At 52.3% G+C, this 21,914-nt stretch overlaps 1 protein-coding gene across 2 annotated transcripts in view; it reads right to left on the minus strand.

Moving 5' to 3' along the window:
- Positions 1–21,914, minus strand: part of CAP1 (cyclase associated actin cytoskeleton regulatory protein 1) — a 98,324-nt gene that overhangs the window by 34,347 nt on the left and 42,063 nt on the right. For both annotated transcript variants that reach the window (XM_075336208.1, XM_075336209.1), the window contains exon 9: positions 17,551–17,741. In XM_075336208.1, the coding sequence (XP_075192323.1) occupies positions 17,551–17,741 (191 nt within the window). The remainder of the gene's footprint in view (positions 1–17,550; positions 17,742–21,914) is intronic.

Raw genomic sequence — 21,914 nt, forward strand, 5'->3', positions numbered from 1 at the left:
GCGCTCTATTGGGAGACCCAGACGATTGGGACGTCCAAAAGCTGTCCCTGGGTGGGTAAAGAAATACCTCATGTTAGAGCTGCAAAACAGCCCTCCCCTACGGGGGTGTCACTGCCGCCTGCAGGACTCTTCTACCTAAGCTGGCATCCGCCGAAGCATAGGTATGCACCTGATAATGCTTGGTGAAAGTGTGCAGACTGGACCAGGTAGCTGCCTGGCACACCTGTTGAGCCGAAGCCTGGTGACGTAATGCCCAGGACGCACCCACGGCTCTGGTTGAGTGGGCTTTTAGCCCTGAAGGAACCGGAAGCCCCGCAGAACGGTAGGCCTCTAGAATTGGTTCTTTGATCCATCGAGCCAGGGTGGCTTTAGAAGCCTGCAACCCCTTGCGCGGACCAGCGACAAGGACAAAAAGTGCATCGGCACGGCGCATGGGCGCCGTGCGGGAAATGTAGATTCTGAGTGCTCTCACCAGATCTAGCAAACGTAAGTCCTTTTCATACCGGTGAACCGGATGAGGACAAAAAGAAGGCAAGGATATATCCTGATTAAGATGAAAAGAGGATACGACCTTAGGGAGAAACTCCGGAATAGGGCGCAGCACTACCTTGTCCTGGTGGAACACCAGGAAGGGAGCCTTGGATGACAGAGCTGCCAGCTCAGACACTCGCCGAAGCGATGTGATCGCAACAAGAAACGCCACTTTCTGTGACAGCCGAGAAAAGGAAACTTCCTTCAGAGGCTCGAAGGGCGGCTTCTGAAGAGCAACTAGTACCCTGTTCAGATCCCATGGATCTAACGGCCGCTTGTACGGGGGCACAATATGACAGACCCCCTGCAGGAACGTGCGCACCTTAGAAAGACGTGCTAGACGCTTCTGAAAAAACACGGATAGTGCCGAAACTTGCCCTTTAAGGGAGCTGAGCGACAAGCCCTTTTCTAACCCCGATTGCAGGAAGGAAAGAAACTTGGGCAATGCAAATGGCCAGGGAGACACTCCCTGAGCAGAGCACCAGGATAAGAAAATCTTCCACGTTCTGTGGTAGATCTTAGCCGAATTCGACTTTCTAGCTTGTCTCATTGTGGCAACGACTCCTTGAGATAATCCTGCAGATGCTAGGATCCAGGACTCAATGGCCACACAGTCAGGTTCAGGGCCGCAGAATTCTGATGGAAAAACGGCCCTTGGGACAGTAAGTCTGGTCGGTCTGGCAGTGACCACGGTCGACCGATCGTGAGATGCCACAGATCCGGATACCACGACCTCCTCGGCCAGTCTGGAGCGACGAGTATGATGCGGCTGCACTCGGATCTGATCTTGCGTAGCACTCTGGGCAAGAGCGCCAGAGGCGGAAACACGTATGGGAGCTGAAACTGCGACCAATCTTGAACCAAGGCGTCTGCCGCCAGAGCTCTTTGATCGCGCGACCTCGCCATGAATGCCGGGACCTTGTTGTTGTGCCGGGATGCCATTAGGTCGACGTCCGGCACTCCCCAGCGGCGACAGATTTCCTGAAACACGTCCGGGTGAAGGGACCATTCCCCTGCGTCCATGCCCTGGCGACTGAGGAAGTCTGCTTCCCAGTTTTCTACGCCTGGGATGTGAACCGCGGATATGGTGGATGCTCTGTCCTCCACCCACATTAGAATGCGCCTGACTTCTTGGAAGGCTTGCCGACTGCGCGTCCCTCCTTGGTGGTTGATGTATGCCACCGCTGTGGAGTTGTCCGATTGGATTCGGATCTGCTTTCCTTCCAGCCACTGTTGGAAGGCCAGTAGAGCAAGATACACTGCTCTGATCTCCAGAACATTGATCTGAAGGGTGGACTCCTGCGGAGTCCACGTCCCCTGAGCCCTGTGGTGGAGAAATACTGCTCCCCACCCTGACAGACTCGCATCTGTCGTGACTACTGCCCAGGATGGGGGCAGGAAGGATCTTCCTTGAGACAATGAGGTGGGAAGGAGCCACCATTGTAGGGAGTCCTTGGCCGTCTGGGAAAGCGAGACTTTCCTGTCCAGGGACGTTGACTTCCCGTCCCATTGGCGGAGAATGTCCCATTGAAGTGGGCGCAGATGAAACTGCGCAAAGGGAACTGCTTCCATGGCTGCCACCATCTTCCCTAGGAAATGCATGAGGCGCCGCAAGGGATGCAACTGGCCCTGCAGAAGAGATTGCACCCCTGTCTGTAGTGACCGCTGCTTGTTCAGCGGAAGCTTCACTATCGCTGCTAGAGTATGAAACTCCATGCCAAGATACGTTATTGATTGAGTCGGTGATAGGATCGACTTTGGAAAGTTGATGATCCATCCGAAAGACTGTAGGGTCTCCAGCGTAGCATTCAGGCTGTGCTGACATGCCTCTTGAGAGGGCGCTTTGACCAATAAATCGTCTAGGTAAGGGATCACCGAGTGTCCCTGAGAGTGCAAGACTGCTACCACCGCCGCCATGACCTTGGTGAAGACCCGTGGGGCTGTCGCCAGACCAAATGGCAGAGCTACGAACTGAAAATGGTCGTCTCCTATCACAAAACGTAGAAAACGTTGATGTTCTGTAGCAATTGGCACGTGGAGATAAGCATCTTTGATGTCTATTGAGGCAAGGAAGTCTCCTCTGGACATTGAGGCAATGACAGAACGCAGGGTTTCCATCCGGAACTTCCTGGCGTGCACATGTTTGTTGAGCCGTTTTAGGTCCAGAACAGGACGGAACGAGCCGTCCTTTTTTGGAACCACAAACAGATTGGAGTAAAACCCTAGCCCTTGTTCCTGAGGAGGGACTGGGATCACCACTCCTTCCGCTCTTAGGGAGTCCTCCGCCTGCAGCAGAGCATCTGCTCGGTCTGGATGTGGGGAGGTTCTGAAGAACCGAGCTGGAGGACGAGAATTGAACTCGATTCTGTACCCGCGAGACAAAATGTCCGTCACCCACCGGTCTTTGACCTGTGACATCCAAATGCCGGAAAAGCGGGAGAGCCTGCCCCCGACCGGCGATGCGGAGGGAGGGGGCTGGAAGTCATGAGGTAGCCGCTTTGGAAGCGGTACCTCCATTTGCTTTCTTGGGGCGCGTGTGAGCCCGCCACGAATCTGAGTTTCTTTGCGTCCTCTGAGTCCCTTTGGACGAGGTAAATGGTGTCTTGCCCGAACCTCGAAAGGACTGAAACCTCTGCTGCCACTTTTTCTGCTGAGGTTTGGTTGTTCTGGGTTGTGGTAAAGAGGAGTCTTTACCCTTGGACTGCTTAATGATATCAGCCAATGGCTCGCCAAACAGTCTATCTCTAGATAAAGGCAAACTGGTTAAACATTTTTTGGAACCAGCATCTGCTTTCCAGTCCTTTAACCACAAGGCTCTGCGCAAAACTACCGAATTGGCGGACGCCATTGAGGTGCGACTGGTAGATTGTAGGACCGCATTGATAGCGTAAGACGCAAACGCCGACATCTGCGTGGTAAGGTGCGCCACTTGCGGCACTGCTGGATGTATGATAGCATCCACTTTTGCTAAGCCAGCTGAAATAGCCTGGAGTGCCCATACGGCTGCGAATGCCGGAGCAAACGACGCGCCGATAGCTTCATAGACAGATTTTAACCAAAGGTCCATCTGTCTGTCATTGGCATCTTTAAGTGAAGCGCCATCCTCCACTGCAACTATGGACCTAGCTGCGAGTTTGGAAATCGGGGGGTCTACCTTTGGACACTGTGTCCAGCGCTTGACCACCTCAGGGGGGAAAGGGAAACGCGTATCTTTAGATCGTTTAGAGAAACGCCTTTCTGGGTGAGCGTCGTGCTTCTGGATTGATTCTCTGAAGTCAGCGTGATCCAACAAAGCACTCAATTTACGCTTGGGATAAAGGAAACGAAACTTCTGCTCCGCAGCCGCCTCTTCTGCTGAAGGGGCTGGGGGAGAAATATCCAACAGCCTATTGATGGCTGAGATAAGGTCGTTTACCATGGCATCCCCATCAGGGGTATCCAGGTTGAGAGGGGTTCCAGGAATGGATTCCTGATCACTCTCATCAGACACATCACAGAGAGACTGATTGCGCTGAGACCCTGAGCAGTGTGATGACGTCGAGGGTCTTTCCCAGCGAGCTCGTTTAGGGTGGCTGGGGCTATCATCTGAGTCATAATCCTCGGCCTGTGAAGCCGGGGACCCCCCTGTGGGCTGGATTAATTCCAAGTGAGGGGGACCTGAGGACAGAGGCCTCGCCGTGCCCAAAGACTGAGCCCCATGCATAGATTGCAAGGTTTCAAGGATTTTTGCCATAGACACAGACATATTATCCGCAAAAACTGCAAAGTCTGTCCCTGTCACCGGGGCAGAACTTACAAGCGTCTCAGCCTGGGTCACTACCTCTCCTGACTCCGGCTGGCGAAGCAGCACCGGGTCGGAGCATTGCACACAATGGGGGTCATCGGAGCCTGCTGGTAGATTAGCCCCACATGCAGCACACGCAGTATACACAGCCCTAGCCTTGGCAGCCTTGCGTTTTGAGGATGGCATGTTGTTGCTTCCACAGAGGGATCTGGGAGATGCAGCCAGAAGCGACCTCACAGTGCAAGAAATACAATATCTCTATATCCTACACAGTACACCGATACACCGTGAGGCACTAGAGGGACCAGCACAGAAAAATCGCTTACCGCCCGCTTAAAAAGCGGGTGTGTGGTCGCCAGATAGCCCCTAGTCCAGGTCTCCCAGAGCCTTGCGTCCTTCCTCCAGCCAGACTGCATGTAATGGCTGCCGGCGTCCTGAGAGAGGAGGGGGGGGCGGGCCCTGGGCGTTCCTGGCTAAGAGCGGGAAGCCTGCTTCCCTCTGTGCCTAGTGTGAGGGCTGGAGCATGTAAATCAGGCTCCAGCCCTCGTCGCTGCTAGCGAACAGCGTCTCTCCCCTACCCTGAATGACAGGGTGGGGGCGGGAACGAATCGGAGCTGCCGGCGTCCTAGGCCCAAAAAGCCGGGGACTCAATTTATAACCGCCGCCGCCGTAAAAGCGCGGACGGCGGATCCCCGGCGCACCACAAGTCACAGCAGCGCCGCCCGGTCCAGAGGGGGTCGGCGCTGCGTTCCCATACACAAAAAATCCCCCAGTAATCTGTAGGGACACTAACTCCAACGTTGCGGTCCCCGGCGCACTACAACACCCAGCCAGCCCGGAGTGTGTCTGTGCCTGCCGGGGACACAGAGTACCTGTATGATGCAGGGCCTGTCCCTGATCGTACTCCTGCTCCGTCTCCATCAGGTTCTAATGGGTCTGTGGATGGAGCCCGGCGTCAGAGCTGAGAGGCCGGCAGGATCCCACTTCCACAGAGCCCTACCAGGGGATGTGGAAGGAAAACAGCATGTCAGGCTCCAGCCCTGTACCAGCAATAGGTACCTCAACCTTACAACACCATCCAGGGGTGAGAAGGGAGCATGCTGGGGACACTATATGTGTCCTCTTTTCTTCCATCCGAAATAGTCAGCAGCTACTGCTGACTAAAATCTGTGGAGCTATGCATGGAATGTCTGACCTCCTTCGCACACAAAGCTAAAACTGGAGAACCCGTGATACCACGGGGGGGGTATAGCCAGAGGGGGAGGGGCCTTGCACTTTTAATGTAGTGCTTTGTGTGGCCTCCAGAGGGCAGTAGCTATACCCCAATCGTCTGGGTCTCCCAATAGAGCGCTGAAGAAAACTGAGAAGTAGGCAAAACCTAACTTCACAAATGGGCGACAGCCGCCTGAAGGATCGCATCTGCCGAAGCATGAGCATGCACTTGGTAGTGCTTCGAAAAGGTGTGCAGACTAGACCAAGTGGCAGCCTGACAAACCTGCTGAGCCGTAGCCTGGTGCCTGAAAGCCCAGGAAGCACCGACAGCTCTGGTCGAGTGCGCCTTAATCCCTGGCGGTGGGGGCACCTGAGAACATTGGTAGGCATCGGATATGGCCGACCTAATCCAACGAGCTAGGGTCGGTTTAGAAGCCGAGAGACCCTTGCGCTGACCCGTGGTTAGCACAAAAAGAGAGGTGCACCGCCTAAGAGCAGCGGTGCGTGACACAAAGATTCGGAGCGCCCGCACCAAATCCAAAGTATGCAACGCTTTCTCAAAGCGATGCACAGGGGCCGGACAAAGGGAAGGCAATGAAATGTCCTGGTTAAGGTGGAAAGGAGACACCACCTTAGGGAGAAAGTCCGGAGTCGGACGAAGAACCACCTTGTCTTGGTGAAAAATCAAAAAAGGTGACTCCGAAGAGAGCGCAGCCAAATCAGAGACTCTCCTGAGAGAAGTTATGGCCACCAGAAAGACCACTTTCTGTGAAAGTCGAAACAAAGGAACCTCCCTAAGAGGCTCAAAGGGGGGTTTCTGTAAGGCCGTGAGGGCCAGATTAAGGTCCCAGGGATCCAAAGGCCGCCGGTAAGGAGGAATGATGTGAGATGCGCCCTGCATGAAGGTGCGCACCTGGGCCAGTCGGGCGATACGCCGCTGGAACAATACCGACAGAGCCGAGACCTGTCCCTTGAGGGAATTGAGGGATAGTCCTAGCTGCAGACCGGACTGTAGAAAGGACAGGATGGTCGGCAAAGAAAACGGCCAAGGAGCATGGCCGGAAGAGCGACACCAAAACAGGAAAATCCTCCAAGTCCGGTGGTAAATCCTGGCCGAGGAGGACTTCCGAGCCTGAGTCATAGTGGAGATGACCTCGGCAGGAATGCCTGAAGCCGTCAGGATCCAGGACTCAAGAGCCACGCCGTCAATCTGAGAGCCGCAGAATTCTGGCGGAAAAACGGACCTTGAGAGAGAAGGTCTGGGCGGTCCGGGAGATGCCACGGCATTTCTACGGACAGACGGAGCAGGTCTGGGTACCAAGCTCGCCTGGGCCAGTCTGGAGCAATGACTATAACCCGACGGCCCTCCATTCTGATCTTGCGCAGGACTCTGGGCAAGAGAGCTAGAGGGGGAAACACGTAGGCCAGACGGAACTGGGACCAATCTTGAACCAGCGCGTCCGCTGCGAAGGCCTGAGGATCGTGGGAGCGAGCCACGTAAACCGGGACCTTGTTGTTGTGCCGGGATGCCATTAGATCCACTTCCGGAGTGCCCCACTTGCGGCAGATTGATCGGAACACTGCCGGATGCAGGGCCCACTCGCAGCTGTCCACAGTTTGACGGCTGAGGTAATCTGCCTCCCAGTTGTCTACGCCTGGGATGTGGACTGCGGATATGGTGGACTTTGAGTCCTCCGTCCACTGAAGGATGCGTTGAACCTCCATCGCCAGGCGGCTGCGAGTCCCGCCCTGGTGATTGATGTAGGCAACCGCTGTCGCGTTGTCCGACTGGACTCGAATGTGCTTGCCCGCCAACAGGTGGTGAAAGGCTACAAGAGCCAGAAGCACAGCTCTGATTTCCAGCACATTGATCGAGAGGGCTGATTCGGACGGAGTCCAAGTGCCCTGTGCTCGGTGGTGGAGAAATACTGCTCCCCAGCCGGAGAGACTGGCGTCCGTGGTGAGGATCACCCAGGACGGAGTCAGGAAGGAGCGTCCCTGAGACAGAGAGAGGGGCCGAAGCCACCACTGAAGAGAGCTCCTGGTCTGTGGCGACAGAGCCACTAGTCTGTGCAAGGAAGAGGTCCGCTTGTCCCAAAAGCGGAGAATGTCCAGCTGCAGAGGACGCAGATGGAACTGGGCAAAGGGAACCGCTTCCATTGACGCCACCATCTGACCCACCACCTGCATGAGGTGCCTGATGGAATGACGGCGGGGCTTCATCAGAGAACGCACCGCCAGATGAAGGGACTGCTGTTTAACTAAGGGCAGTCTCACAAGTGCCGGCAGAGTCTCGAATTGCATCCCTAGGTACGCAAGTTCCTGGGTCGGGGTCAGAGTGGACTTGGGCAGATTGACAAGCCACCCGAATTGAACAAGCGTGGCGAGAGTGAGCGAGACACTCCGCTGACAGTCTGCACTGGATGAGGCCTTGACTAGAAGGTCGTCCAGGTAAGGAATCACTGCCAACCCCTGGAGGTGCAGAACTGCAACCACTGCTGCCATGACCTTGGTGAACACACGAGGGACCGTGGCTAACCCGAAGGGGAGAGCCACGAATTGGAAATGTTCCTCTCCGATTGCAAAGCGTAACCAACGCTGGTGTGAAACTGCAATTGGCACATGCAGATAAGCATCTCTGATGTCGATGGATGCTAGAAAATCTCCTTGGGTCATTGAGGCAATGACCGATCGCAGAGATTCCATGCGAAAGTGCCGCACCTGAACATGCTTGTTGAGAAGCTTGAGATCCAGGATGGGCCGGAAGGAACCGTCCTTCTTGGGGACTAGGAAGAGGTTTGAGTAGAAACCTCTGAACCGTTCCCGGGCGGGAACCGGAACAATTACTCCGTTGGCCTGCAAGGATGCCACGGCCTGTGAGAAGGCGGCGGCTTTGGAGCAGGGGGGAGTGGACATAAAAAATCTGTTTGGCGGGCTGGAAGAAAATTCTATCCTGTAGCCGTGGGAGATGATATCCCGCACCCACTGATCGGAGACGTGTTGAAACCACACGTCGCCAAAGTGGGAGAGCCTGCCACCGACCAAGGACGTTGCTGGCGCAGCCAGATAGTCAAGAGGAGGCTGCCTTAGTGGCAGCGGCTCCTCCGGTCTTCTGAGGACGCGGCTTCGCGCGCCAGCTGGGTTTTCGATCCTTAACCGAGTTAGTGGACGAAGCTGAGGGCTTAGAGGATGACCAGTTAGAGGAACGAAAGGAACGAAACCTCGACTGGTTCCTGCCCTGGACAGGTTTCCTGGATTTAGTTTGTGGCAAGGAAGTACTCTTCCCGCCAGTAGCTTCCTTAATAATTTCATCCAGTTGTTCACCGAACAGCCGGGACCCAGCAAAGGGGAGCCCAGCAAGATACTTCTTGGAAGAAGCGTCTGCTTTCCACTCTCGAAGCCACAAGATCCTGCGGATCGCGAGGGAATTAGCGGAAGCCACCGCCGTGCGGTGAGAAGCCTCCAGAATGGCAGACATGGCATAGGATGAAAAAGCCGAAGCCTGGGAAGTTAAGGCAACCATCTCGGGTATAGAGTCCCTGGCGAGGGAATGTATCTCCGCCAGAGAAGCAGAGACTGCCTTAAGAGCCCACACTGCTGCAAAGGACGGGGAGAACGAAGCTCCTGCCGCCTCATATACAGATTTGGCCAGAAGGTCAACCTGGCGGTCAGTGGGATCCTTAAGAGAGGTGCCATCGGCCACAGATACGACTGTCCGGGCTGAGATTCTAGACACCGGAGGGTCTACCTTTGGTGAGTGAGCCCACTCCTTGACCACTTCTGGTGGAAAGGGAAAACGGTCATCAGAACTACGCTTTGGGAAGCGTTTGTCAGGACAGGCCCTGGGCTTGGTAACAGTGGCCTGAAAACTGGAGTGGTTAAAAAACATACTCCTTGCTCTCTTAGGGGAGGTAAACTGGTGTTTTTCTACCAGAGAGGCTTGTTCCTCTGACACTGGTGGATTGAGGTTCAGTACGGAGTTAATGGATGCAATCAAGTCACTAACATCCGCATCACCCTCAGATAAATCAATGGGGTACATAGAGGTAGCGTCTGAGCCCACAGTAAAAGTATCCTCCTCGCCCTGCAATTCAGCTCGTGAATCAGAGCCGTGGGACGAGGAAGGAGAAGAGTCCCTGCGTCTCAGTTTAGGAGGACGGGGTCCTAAAACATGCTCTGTTAGCTCTGCAGAGCGAGTCAGAGCAGCAGAGGCACCCTGAGAAGGGGGCTGATGCATGGTCAGCAGAGTCCGGGACAGCTGTCCCATTGAGTCGGCAAAAGACTGGGAGATAGCTTTGGAAAAAGATGCTACCCAAGCCGGGGGTTCAGCCACCGGGGCCGGAGCAGCCGGAGGGACCCCTGAGGAGGCTCCAGGCTGAGGCACCACCATGTTCGAGCAGGCATCACAATGTGGATATGTGCTCGGTTCAGGCAGAATGAGCTGACATGCAGTGCATATAGAGTACAGCCTTGCAGCCTTGCTCCTAGTGAGAGACATGCTGCTGAGGTGGAGGCTCTGCAGTAAAGAATACACTCCTTTAGAATGACCCCCTGAGAGTGTATAATAAAGCCCACAACCAGAGGTTGTGGCTTACCAGACCGGTTTTTGTGTGCCCTCCGGATTCCACAGCTCAGACCCCCAGTGGATGCAGAAGTTGCAGCAGCCAGCGCCGATCAGTGAGTGAACGCTGATAAAATGGCGCCGGAGTGAGGAGGGGGGCGGGGTTTTGCCCAAGAGCGGGAACCGGAGGGCCAAGGAGAGATACAGGGGAGGGAAACATCTCCTTAGAGCGGAGTGTCCTCCCCTCTGCTGAACGGCCGGTGGGCGGCGACGCACTATTCCCCTGCATGACTGACATGCAGGGGAACTGAAAACGAAACTAGGCCGCAACTGAAGCCGGGGCCTAGATTTTTACATGCGGCCGACGAGCAGGCACCCTCGGCGCGGTTCTCAGGAAAGAAGGGAATTTTGTTTACTTACCGTAAATTCCTTTTCTTCTAGCTCTAATTGGGAGACCCAGACAATTGGGTGTATAGCTACTGCCTCCGGAGGCCACACAAAGTATTACACTTAAAAGTGTAAGGCCCCTCCCCTTCTGCCTATACACCCCCCGTGGGATCACGGGCTCCTCAGTTTTAGTGCAAAAGCAAGAAGGAGGAAAGCCAATAAACTGGTTTAAAGCAAATTCAATCCGAAGGAATATCGGAGAACTGAAACCATTCAACATGAACAACATGTATATACAAAAAAACAGGGGCGGGTGCTGGGTCTCCCAATTAGAGCTAGAAGAAAAGGAATTTACGGTAAGTAAACAAAATTCCCTTCTTCTTTGTCGCTCTATTGGGAGACCCAGACAATTGGGATGTCCAAAAGCAATCCCTGGGTGGGTAAATAATACCTCGTAGTAGAGCCGTAAAACGGCCCCTTCCTACAAGTGGGCAACTGCCGCCTGAAGGACTCGTCTGCCTATGCTGGCATCCGCCGAAGCATAGGCATGCACCTGATAGTGTTTCGTGAAAGTGTGGAGGCTGGACCAGGTAGCCGCCTGACACACCTGCTGAGCCGTAGCCTGGTGCCTCAAGCCCAGGACGCACCCACAGCTCTGGTAGAATGGACCTTCAGCCCTGAGGGAACCGTAAGCCCCGCAGAACGATAAGCTCGAGAATTGGTTCCTTGATCCACCGAGCCGGGCTTGATTTGGAAGCCTGTGACCCTTTACGCTGGCTAGCGACAAGGACAAGAATGCATCCGAGCGGCGCAGGGGCGCCGTACGAGAAATGTAGAGTCTGAGTGCTCTCACCAGATCTAATCAAGTGCAAATCCTTTTCACATTGGTGAACTGGATGAGGACAAACAGAGGGTAAGGAGATATCCTGATTGAGATGAAAGGGGGGAAACCACCTTAGAGATAAATTCCGGAACCGGACGCAGAACCCCTTGACCTGGTGAGACACCGGGAAGGGGGCCTTGCACGACAATGCTGCCCCAGACAGACACTCTCCGAAGTGAAATGACTGCCACAAGGAAAAACACTTTCTGCGAAAGGCGTGAGAGGGAAAAAACTCTCATAGGCTCGAATGGTGGTTTCTGAAGAACCATCAGCACTCTGTTCAAATCACAGGGTTCTAACAGTCGTTTGTAAGGAGGGACTAATCGGCAAACCCCCTGCAGGAACGTGCGTACCTGAGGAAGTGTTGCTAGGCTCTTCTGAAAAAATACAGAGAGCGCTGAGATTTGTCCCTTAAGGGAGCCGAGCGACAAACCTTTTTCCAAACCGGATTGCAGGAAGGAAAGAAAGTAGGCAAGGCAAATGGCCAGGGAGAAACTCCCTGAGCAGAGCACCAAGATAAGAATATCTTCCACGTTCTGTGGTAGATCTTGGCGGACGTTGGCTTCCTAGCCTGTCTCATAGTGGTAATGACCTCTTGAGATAACCCTGCAGATGCTAGGATCCAGGACTCAATGGCCACACCGTCAGGTTGAGGGCCGCAGAATTCAGATGGAAAAACGGCCCTTGAGACAGCAAGTCTGGTCGGTCTGGTAGAGCCCACGGTTGGCCTACCGCGAGATGCCACAGATCCGGGTACCACGACCTCGTTGGCCAGTCTGGAGTGACGAGGATGGCGCGGCGGCAGTCGGACCTGATCTTGCGTAACACTCTGGGCAACAGTGCCAGAGGAGGAAACACATAAGGGAGTTGAAACTGCGACCAATCCTGAACTAAGGCGTCTACCGCCAGAGCTCTGTGATCTTGAGACCGTGCCATGAATGTTGGGACCTTGTTGTTGTGCCGGGACGCCATTAGGTCGACGTCCAGCATCTCCCAGCGGCAACAGATCTCCTGAAACACGTCCGGGTGAAGAGACCATTCCCCTGCGTCCATGCCCTGGCGACTGAGAAAATCTGCTTCCCAGTTTTCTACGCCCGGGATGTGAACTGCGGATATGGTGGAAATTCGGATCTGCTTGCCTTCCAGCCACTGCTGGAAGGCTTGTAGGGCAAGATACACTGCCCTGATTTCCAGAACATTGATCTGAAGGGTGGACTCCTGCTGAGTCCACGTACCTTGAGCCCTGTGGTGGAGAAAAACTGCTCCCCACCCTGACAGACTCGCGTCCGTTGTGACCACCGCCCAGGATGGGGGTAGGAAAGACTTTCCTTTTGACAATGAGGTGGGACGAAGCCACTACTGAAGAGAATCCTTGGCCGCCTGAGAAAGGGAGACGTTCCTGTGTAGGGACGTCGACTTCCCGTCCCATTGGCGGAGAATGTCCCATTGTAGTGGACGCAGATGAAACTGCGCGAAAGGGACTGCCTCCATTGCTGCTACCATCTTCCCTAGGAAGTGCATGAGGCGTCTCAAGGGGTGCGACTGGCCCTGAAGGAGAGATTGCACCCCTGTCTGTAGTGAACGCTGTTTGTTCAGCGGAAGCATCACTATCGCTGAGAGAGTATGAAACTCCATGCCAAGATATGTTAGCGATTGGGTCGGTGTCAGATTTAACTTTGAAAAGTTGATGATCCACCCGAAACTCTGGAGAGTCTCCAGCGCAACGTTCAGGCTGTGTTGGCATGCCTCTTGAGAGGGTGCCTTGACAAGTAGATCGTCCAAGTAAGGGATCACAGAGTGACCCTGAGAGTGCAGGACTGCTACTACTGCTGCCATGACCTTGGTGAAGACCCGTGGGGCTGTCGCCAGACCGAAAGGCAGGGCTATGAACTGAAGGTGTTCGTCTCCTATAACGAAGCGTAGAAAAACGCTGGTGCTCTGGAGCAATCGGCACGTGGAGATAAGCATCCATGATGTTTATTGATGCTAGGAAATCTCCTTGAGACATTGAGGCGATGACGGATCGGAGGGATTCCATCCGGAACCGCCTGGTTTTCACATGCTTGTTGAGCAGTTTTAGGTCCAGAACAGGACGGAAAGACCCGTCCTTTTTTGGCACCACAACAAATTGGAGTAAAAACCGTGACCTTGCTCCTGAAGAGGAACAGGGATCACCACTCCTTCTGCCTTTAGAGAGCACCCGCCTGCAGAAGGGCACCGGCTCGGTCGGGAGGTGGAGAAGTTCTGAAGAATCGAGTCGGAGGACGAGAACTGAACTCTATCCTGTACCCGTGAGACAGAATGTCTCTCACCCAACGGTCTTTGACCTGTGGCAGCCAAATGTCGCCAAAGCGGGAGAGCCTGCCACCGACCGAGGATGCGGAGAGAGGAGGCCGAAAGTCATGAGGAAGCCGCCTTGGTAGCGGTTCCTCCGGCTGCCTTCTTTGGGCGTGACTGAGCCCGCCAAGAATCTGAGCTCCTCCGATCCTTTTGAGTCCTTTTGGACGAGGAGAATTGGGACCTGCCCGAGCCTTGAAAGGACCGAAACCTCGACTGTCCCCTCCTCTGTTGGGGTTTGTTAGGTTTGGGCTGGGGTAAGGAAGAATCCTTACCCTTGGACTGTTTAATGATTTCATCCAATCTCTCACCAAACAGTCTGTCATCAGAAAATGGCAAACTGGTTAAGCACTTATTTGGAAGCAGAATCTGCCTTCCATTCCCTTAACCACAAGGCTCTGCGTAAAACCACGGAGTTGGCGGACGCCACTGCCGTACGGCTCGTAGAGTCCAGGACAGCATTAATAGCGTAAGACGCAAATGCAGACATTTGAGAGGTTAAGGACGCTACTTGCGGAACAGATGTACGTGTGACAGTGTCAATCTGCGCAAGACCAGCTGAAATAGCTTGGAGTGCCCATACAGCTGCGAATGCTGGAGCAAACGACGCGCCGATAGCTTCATAGATGGATTTCAACCAGAGCGCCATCTGTCTGTCAGTGGCATCTTTAAGTGAAGCCCCATCGTCCACTGCAACTATGGATCTAGTCGCAAGCCTGGAGATTGGAGGATCCACCTTTGGACACTGGGTCCAGCACTTGACCACGTCAGGGGGAAAGGGATAACGTGTATCCTGAAGACGTTTGGAGAAACGCTTATCTGGATAAGCGTGGTGTTTGTGAACTGCTTCTCTGAAGTCAGAGTGGTCCAGAAAAGTACTCAATTTACGCTTGGGATACCTGAAATGGAATTTCTCCTGCTGTGAAGCTGACTCCTCCACTGGAGGAGCTGAGGGAGAAATATCCAACATTCCATTGATGGACACTATAAGATCATTCACTATGGCGTCACCATCAGGGGTATCCAGTTTGAGAGCGGTCTCAGGATCAGAATCCTGATCAGCTACCTCTGCCTCATCATACAGAGAGTCCTCCTGCTGGGACCCTGACCAGTGTGATGAAGTCGAGGGCCGCTCCCAGCGAGCTCGCTTAGGCTGTCTGGGACTGTCGTCCGTGTCAGAGCCTTCACCCTGGGATGCATGGGACCCCCCGGAGCACGGATTTGTTCCAAATGAGGGGGGCCAGGGAGCATTGAATCAACAGTGCCCATGGTCTGAGTTACCGGTCTGGACTGCAAAGTCTCTAGGATTTTAGTCATAGTCAGAGACAATCTATCAGCAAAAACTGCAAACTCCGTCCCTGTCACCTGGACAGTGTTCACAGGTGGTTCTCCTTGGGCCACCTCTAGCAGAGACCCCGGCTGAGCAAGTGCTACAGGGGAGCATTGCACCCAATGGGGGTCAGTGGAACCTGCCGGTAGAACAGCCTCACATGCGGTACAAGCAGCATAGAAAGCCTGTGCCTTGGCACCCTTACTATTTTGCAGACGACATGCTGTTGTCTAGCCATCTAGGAGGGTATATAGCCAAGAATAGCGACCGTACAGTGCAATGTATAACATACAAGCATAAAGTACAAATGAACACTTCGGCACTAGTGGGGTCAGCACCTCAGGTGCTGCTTACCGCCCGCTCAAAAGCGGGTGTGTGGTCGCCCGAATCCTGTGTCTGGGTCTCCAAGAGCTTGTCTCCCTTCTCCAGCTCAGACTGCAAACAGGAATGGCTGCCGGCGTCCTGTGGAGAGGGGCGGGCCGTGGGCATGCCCCAGACAAAGTGCGGGAAACTGGCGTCTCACTGTGCCCAGTGAGGGGGCTGGAGTATGCTAAGCAGACTCCAGCCCTCGGCGCTGAGGTTCTGAACAGCGTCCCGCCCTTCCCCTGACTGGCAGGCCTGGGGGCGGGAACGAAACGAAACTAGGCCGCAAAAGCCGGGGACTCGATTTATAAGCGCGGCCGTCGTAAAAGCACGGCCAGCGCGGAAGTCCCCGGCGCACCACAAGTCCCAGCCGCGCCACAGTGTAAAAACAGCCAGCAGCGGCCGGCGCGGCAGTTCCCAATACATAAACTCACTCAGCTAAGCTGCAGTGAGTAATAGCACAAGCGCTCCGCGCTGTTGTCCCCGGCGCACTAACACACCCAGCATGCTGGTGTGTGTGTGCGCGATTTGTACGGGGACACAGAGTACCTTAATGTAGCAGGGCCCTGTCCCTGACGATACTCAGCTCCATATCCAGCAGGTTCTCCGGGTCTGTGGATGGAGCACGGTCTCAGTGCCTGGAGACCGGTAAGATCCCACTTCACCCAGAGCCCTGAGGGGGATGGGGAAGGAAAGCAGCATGTGGGCTCCAGCCTCCGTACCCGCAATGGATACCTCAACCTTAACAAACACCGCCGACAAGAGTGGGGTGAGAAGGGAGCATGCTGGGGGCCCTATATGGGCCCACTTTTCTTCCATCCGACATAGTCAGCAGCTGCTGCTGACTAAAACAGTGGAGCTATGCGTGGATGTCTGACCTCCTTCGCACAAAGCATGAAAACTGAGGAGCCCGTGATCCCACGGGGGGGTGTATAGGCAGAAGGGGAGGGGCCTTACACTTTTAAGTGTAATACTTTGTGTGGCCTCCGGAGGCAGTAGCTATACACCCAATTGTCTGGGTCTCCCAATAGAGCGACAAAGAAAACCCAGAGAACCGGCCGGAAATCGCAGCAGAGTTACAAAACACCCTCTCCCCTCAATACAAGTACAAGGGACCCCTGAATAACGTCTCAATACTTAGCTTTTGAGACGCAGGGCCAGGTCCCTGGGGGGGGGGGGGTAAACGCTCCGTCCGGCAGGATCCTGACAGGGCTGCGGATGGAGACCGGTCTCCTGCAAAGCAGAGAGAACCGTGATGGCTCCCACTTCAAGCCAGAGCCTCAGGGGATGGTGAAGGAGCGCGGCATGTGAAGGCTCCAGCCTTGTAAAGTCAACCTTAACAGCACCGCCGACAGTGGGGTGAGAAGGGACATGCCGGGAGTCCAGACTGGACCCGCTTTTCTTCCAAATCTTTGAAATTAAAAATCAAAAATCAGAGGATGCATGTGTGTGTGTGACCTCCTGAACACAAAGCATTGAACTGGTTAGATTTGTCATCCAGGGGGTGTATATGCTCGTCGGGAGAAGCTACACTTTTAGTGTAGTACTTTGTGTGTCCTCCGGAGGCAGAAGCTATACACCCATGGTCTGGGTCTCCCATAAGGAAAGATGAAGAAACACTCATTCCCATCTATTCTGCAATCTATTCATTGACAATAAACATACCAATTGTGCTCAGAAATTGGGAAGGAGGAATTGCAACTGGCTCAGATTTGGAGGCATCTGAAAGATATCCCAAGCAGTATTGTGCAGACTAGTACCCCAAAGGGAAATCTTTGAGAAATCATTTTTCTGCATCAGCTACTATCAAAAGATCCTCATCTCCTGCAATTCTGGTTGTCTGACTTGCAAACTTGACTCAGCATAGGTGGCTTGCTGTGCTTTCCTCAAATGGCAAGTGATTTGCACCATAGTTTGCCCACCATGGATTAATCATTGTTTGCAAAAGAACAAACAGCAATCCACACAGTTTTTAATTTGTTCCCAAGCTCAGGACAAGGCAACTTAGGGATTTCGCCATAGCTCAATCTAATGTAGCTCCAACTTGCTGGACAGCGTGGCCACAATACCTGAATGAATCTTTGCCTACAACTCCCCCCCCCCCTTTTTAAAAACACAGACCACAACAAGAACCACCTATTATCACTCCAACGCATACGTACCACCTTCCATTTTTTTCCTTCTAGTTCAAGCACTGGCGGTTCTTTCTTTGGAGCTGGTTTGGCTGCAGGAGAACAAATGTTTGTTGGTTTAGGACTTGTGAATGGTTTAGGTCCGCTTCGGATTGGACCGCTCTGAGACTTCAAAGCAGGATTTTTATGAGTCTTCATATCTTCAGGCACATGCTTCAGAGCTGGAATCCATTAAAGAACAATAAATAGTTATGACTGTGTCCAATGTGTCCAATCACTTACAAAGGAAAAATATCGTATGCGACTGGTATTCTCTGTACAACCAATATTGCTCATCTCAAGGTACACAATGCATACTCTGTCCTTCCATACCTGCTCAGGGAATTAAAAATAAAAGCTTCCAATTGCACCGTTTTAGGATAACGAATCTGAGAAAGAAAACACTTGGGACTAGACAAATGCACAGTGGATCTCAGATATTAAAATAAACTGATGGAGCTCCTTTTATTAACACGGCTTTCTTACAACAATGGTATTAGATTTTTACCTGTGTACTCAATTTAGTTAAAGAGAACCTGTCACCAGATTTGGGGCCTATAAGCTGTGGCCACCACCAGTGGGCTTTTATACAATGTATGTGTATAAGAGCCCAGGCCGCTGTGTAGAAAGTAAAACACACTTTATAATGCCTACCTAAACTGTCAGTGCGGAGCAGATGGGAGTCTCCGTTCTCCGGGTGCGCCTCCTCTTTCGGCCATCTTTGTTCTCAGTCTTTTGAAGCTAGTGTGGATGACGCGTACTACGTTATGCACATAGGCCGACACTGGGGCCTATGATCAAAGTATTGTAGTGCACATGCGCGGAACCTCAATGCCGGCTATTGTGAATGACGTCAGACGCAACATCCACACTAGCTTCAGAAGAAGGCAGACAAAGATGTCCGGAAGAGGAGGCGCCGCACCCGTAGAACGGAGACACCCATCTGACCCATCTGCTCCGCACCAACCGTTTAAGTATTATAAAGTGATTTTTATTTTCTACATAGCAGCCTGGGTTCTTATACACAGCATGTTAGAATGCTGTAATAAGAGCCCACTGATGCTGGCCACAGCTTATAGGCCCCAAATCTGGTGACATGTTCCCTTTAAAGAGTTATTCTTTTGCTCCGTCTTCAGGAGAAGACCCTTCCTTGCCTACCAGGAGTTGTGCTCTGAAATGATTGACAGTTTGCCCCACCGGCGTTGTCTTGTCGCTCGACAAATGCGTGCTCTTCTATGCTAAGAGCAGATACAGATTTACACCTCTGCAGTAGTGAATAAACATAGGGGCACTGAAGCCTGCTGGATCCTGACAGCTTGATAAGTGAACACCTTTAAATTATTTTAATCTTCATTTTTTAAGTCCAGCCAGAATTCTAGACTAAACAGTTGTCAATTTTATATTAAATAAAAACATGTATAAGATTAGATTATCTATTTATATGAATCTGCTCCTTCCTTAAGGCCACCATACATAGTTAATGAAAGTTGGCTGAAACTGAAAATTTTGCCTGGACTGGCAGATGATCAAATGTGTATGGGCCTTCCCACAAATTAGGTCAGGGAAGTGAGGGATTGGGCCATTAGAAGATAAGCAGCCAATTCTTTTGTTCTCGGGGAATCTAAGAGGTGTCTGGCAGCAGCTCAATCCTCTCTTCCTGTGCAAAACAAATGTACACTTGGCAAAAGCCTGGCACTCGTGTATGGGGAAGTCAGGCTAGACAGCGGTCTGTGGAATGAACGCTTAACGACAGCTCTCTCATAAGAAGGTCTAGCTTTAGCCATGATTCAACCAAAGTGCTTGGCTTCATCATACCTGGGATGGAAAATTTCTCCATCCTCCTCCAGGGCCTCTCATTTTATCCGCAACGCCAACAAAACTCTCCCGCCAGTCAGTTTTGTTGGCTGCCAATTGTCCTCAGAGTCTTAGCGTACGACCTCCATTTATCCCAACTTCACACTATTGCATCCCTCCAAGGTTGCTCCCACAACTGTCCATTCATCTGGAATTCTGTATGACACTCAGACAGTTCTTTCACTCCCTCTTTACAGCCAAGGGTGTTTTTGTACATGGGACTTCTCAATCGCGTCATTGGGGGGACACAGGAAACCATGGGGTGTATGCTGCTGTCGCTAGGAGGCTGACACTAGGCAATCAAAATCTTTGCTCCTCCTGAGTAGGGTGCACCGATGAACCAGATGGCCAAGCTGAGCAGTTTTAGCTTAGCGCCAGTAGGAGGCAGACATGGGATTGCACTTAGCCCTATTTCTACCTTAGATTTGTTTGTATTTATGATTTCCCTTTCTCTTTCAGATTTACCTTGCGACTTGGGCAACAGAGTAACCACTAATTCTGTCATCGCCCATAGGGACCAAGAGAACAGTGTGGTCTGATCCAGATCATATCCTCTGGTCTGTCAGGCAAGACCCTAACCCACTAACACATCTAGAGTGTTTCATACAGGGAGAGACGTTGCGGTGTTCTACCAGATGTTCCTAACCTTCCCCAGTTTTCTCCCCTTTCTTGGCACTTAATCCCCCCCATTTTTTTTCCAGGCCCCACCACATTCGCCGCACAGCCCAAGCTCTGCCGAAGGATTCCTCTATAAATTTAGTCCCCAGGCTTTTGCAGAGGCCTATTCCTCATTTCTCATCGCTCTGACACTCCTCCTAGGCCGTAGACCTATTGCCTAGGAGACATCAGGGGGTCTCAGTAAGCGGCCCCGGCGTAATTACGTCTTGTGGTCGCACAGGAACTGAGCGCCAATCAGCGCGCAGTGGGTGTTGGAAGGTGGTGGGTTTTTTTTAAACTGTGTGTGGCTGTGCCAGGATGGGGGCATTAACCACGATGGAGGAATATGCCCGGATGGAGTACATTTACCAGGATGGGGACAAATATACCAGAATGTAGGAAATATATATCAGGATGGGGGACATGTTTACCAGGAAGTTTCCCAGGAAAGGGGACATAACTATATAATGAGTGGGGAGGGTAGCAACTCTTATGTCTTCATGGGATCTCAAGGATGTTCAGATTTTGAAGTGTAGATGCGGATTACAGGTTGAAATCTGATTGCATTCCATGCTAAAATCCAATATTCTGCAATTTTTTCCAACTGCTGTGTCTGGAGAGGGCAGTGGGAGTGGCTCAGCGTCAATATGTGGCAAGCATGAGCTTGATGACCCCTACTGAACAGAAGAGAAGACTGCAAAGGCAAGTTTAAAATCAATTTACTTAATAGAATTTGTTAAATTGCCATGTTGGCACTTTGCAAAAAAAAAAAAAAAAAATAAATAAAAAAATGGGGTTTAGGGCCACAGTTTGGGCACTCGGCATGTGAAAGGTTCGCCATGACTGTGCTAGTGCGTACAGGGCAGGCTTCGGGCAGTACCCCTAGTTTACACATAGGATAGCCCATGGGATAGATAGATAGATAGAGATATCTATATATATCTATATCTATATCTATATATCTATATCTATATATCTCTATCTATCTATCTATATATCTCTATCTATCTATCTATCTATCTCTCTCTCTCTCTCTCTCTCTCTCTCTCTCTCTCTCTCTCTCTATCTATCTATATATATAATAAACTCACTCCTGCACTAGTCTGCTTCCTCGCCTCCGGCTTGAAACCCCTTGCAACTGGTTACTAGAGTTTGTCCTCTCTCTCGAGCAACTACTCTGTTCAGATCTGTCTGCTCACAGCAGGGTGCCCAAACCTCGACTGCAGCTACGGAGCGTTTACCTATGCCGACAGCTGCCTGATACTTTACCCACTATCCACAGTGAGCCATAGTCACCATCTCACATGCACCATATCAGCGAGTCACGTGCTCCGTCCGTCCACTATCCCTTTGTCAGACCCTCTGTGATGGTTGAATATGGAGGAGTTGTGTATCATGTTGTGTAGGTTCGTATTTTAGACGTGGTTCACTGTCCATTCTCTGTATTCCTTGTGAGTACATTGTATTGTCTGTAGGTAATCACCCCCTGTAGTGTCCCTAGGCCTTGAGGAGGGAGGCCTGGGATCCACCCAAACTCTCTGCTTACCTGGGGAATTGTCATTCTGGGTGAGACTTACAAGAGAGAAGAAGCAAGATTGACCCTCTGAGGGAGACGCTGAGGCCAGCACCCCAGAGAGACTGAGAAACCCAGATTTCCCTGGAGAAGGACTGCTGGAGGAGTGTGACTGATCCCTGGGACATTTATGCCATTTCTGGACTATGTTTACCCTCCGTGTGGTGGATTATTTTATGGACATTCTGGATTGTACGGAATAAATATTCTTTGGATGGTTCAATCATTTTTCGCTCTGTTGATTGTGTGATATAGGAGAAGGACCCCGTGA

This window comes from Anomaloglossus baeobatrachus, chromosome 2, assembly GCF_048569485.1.
Source record: "Anomaloglossus baeobatrachus isolate aAnoBae1 chromosome 2, aAnoBae1.hap1, whole genome shotgun sequence".
Taxonomy (NCBI): domain Eukaryota; kingdom Metazoa; phylum Chordata; class Amphibia; order Anura; family Aromobatidae; genus Anomaloglossus; species Anomaloglossus baeobatrachus.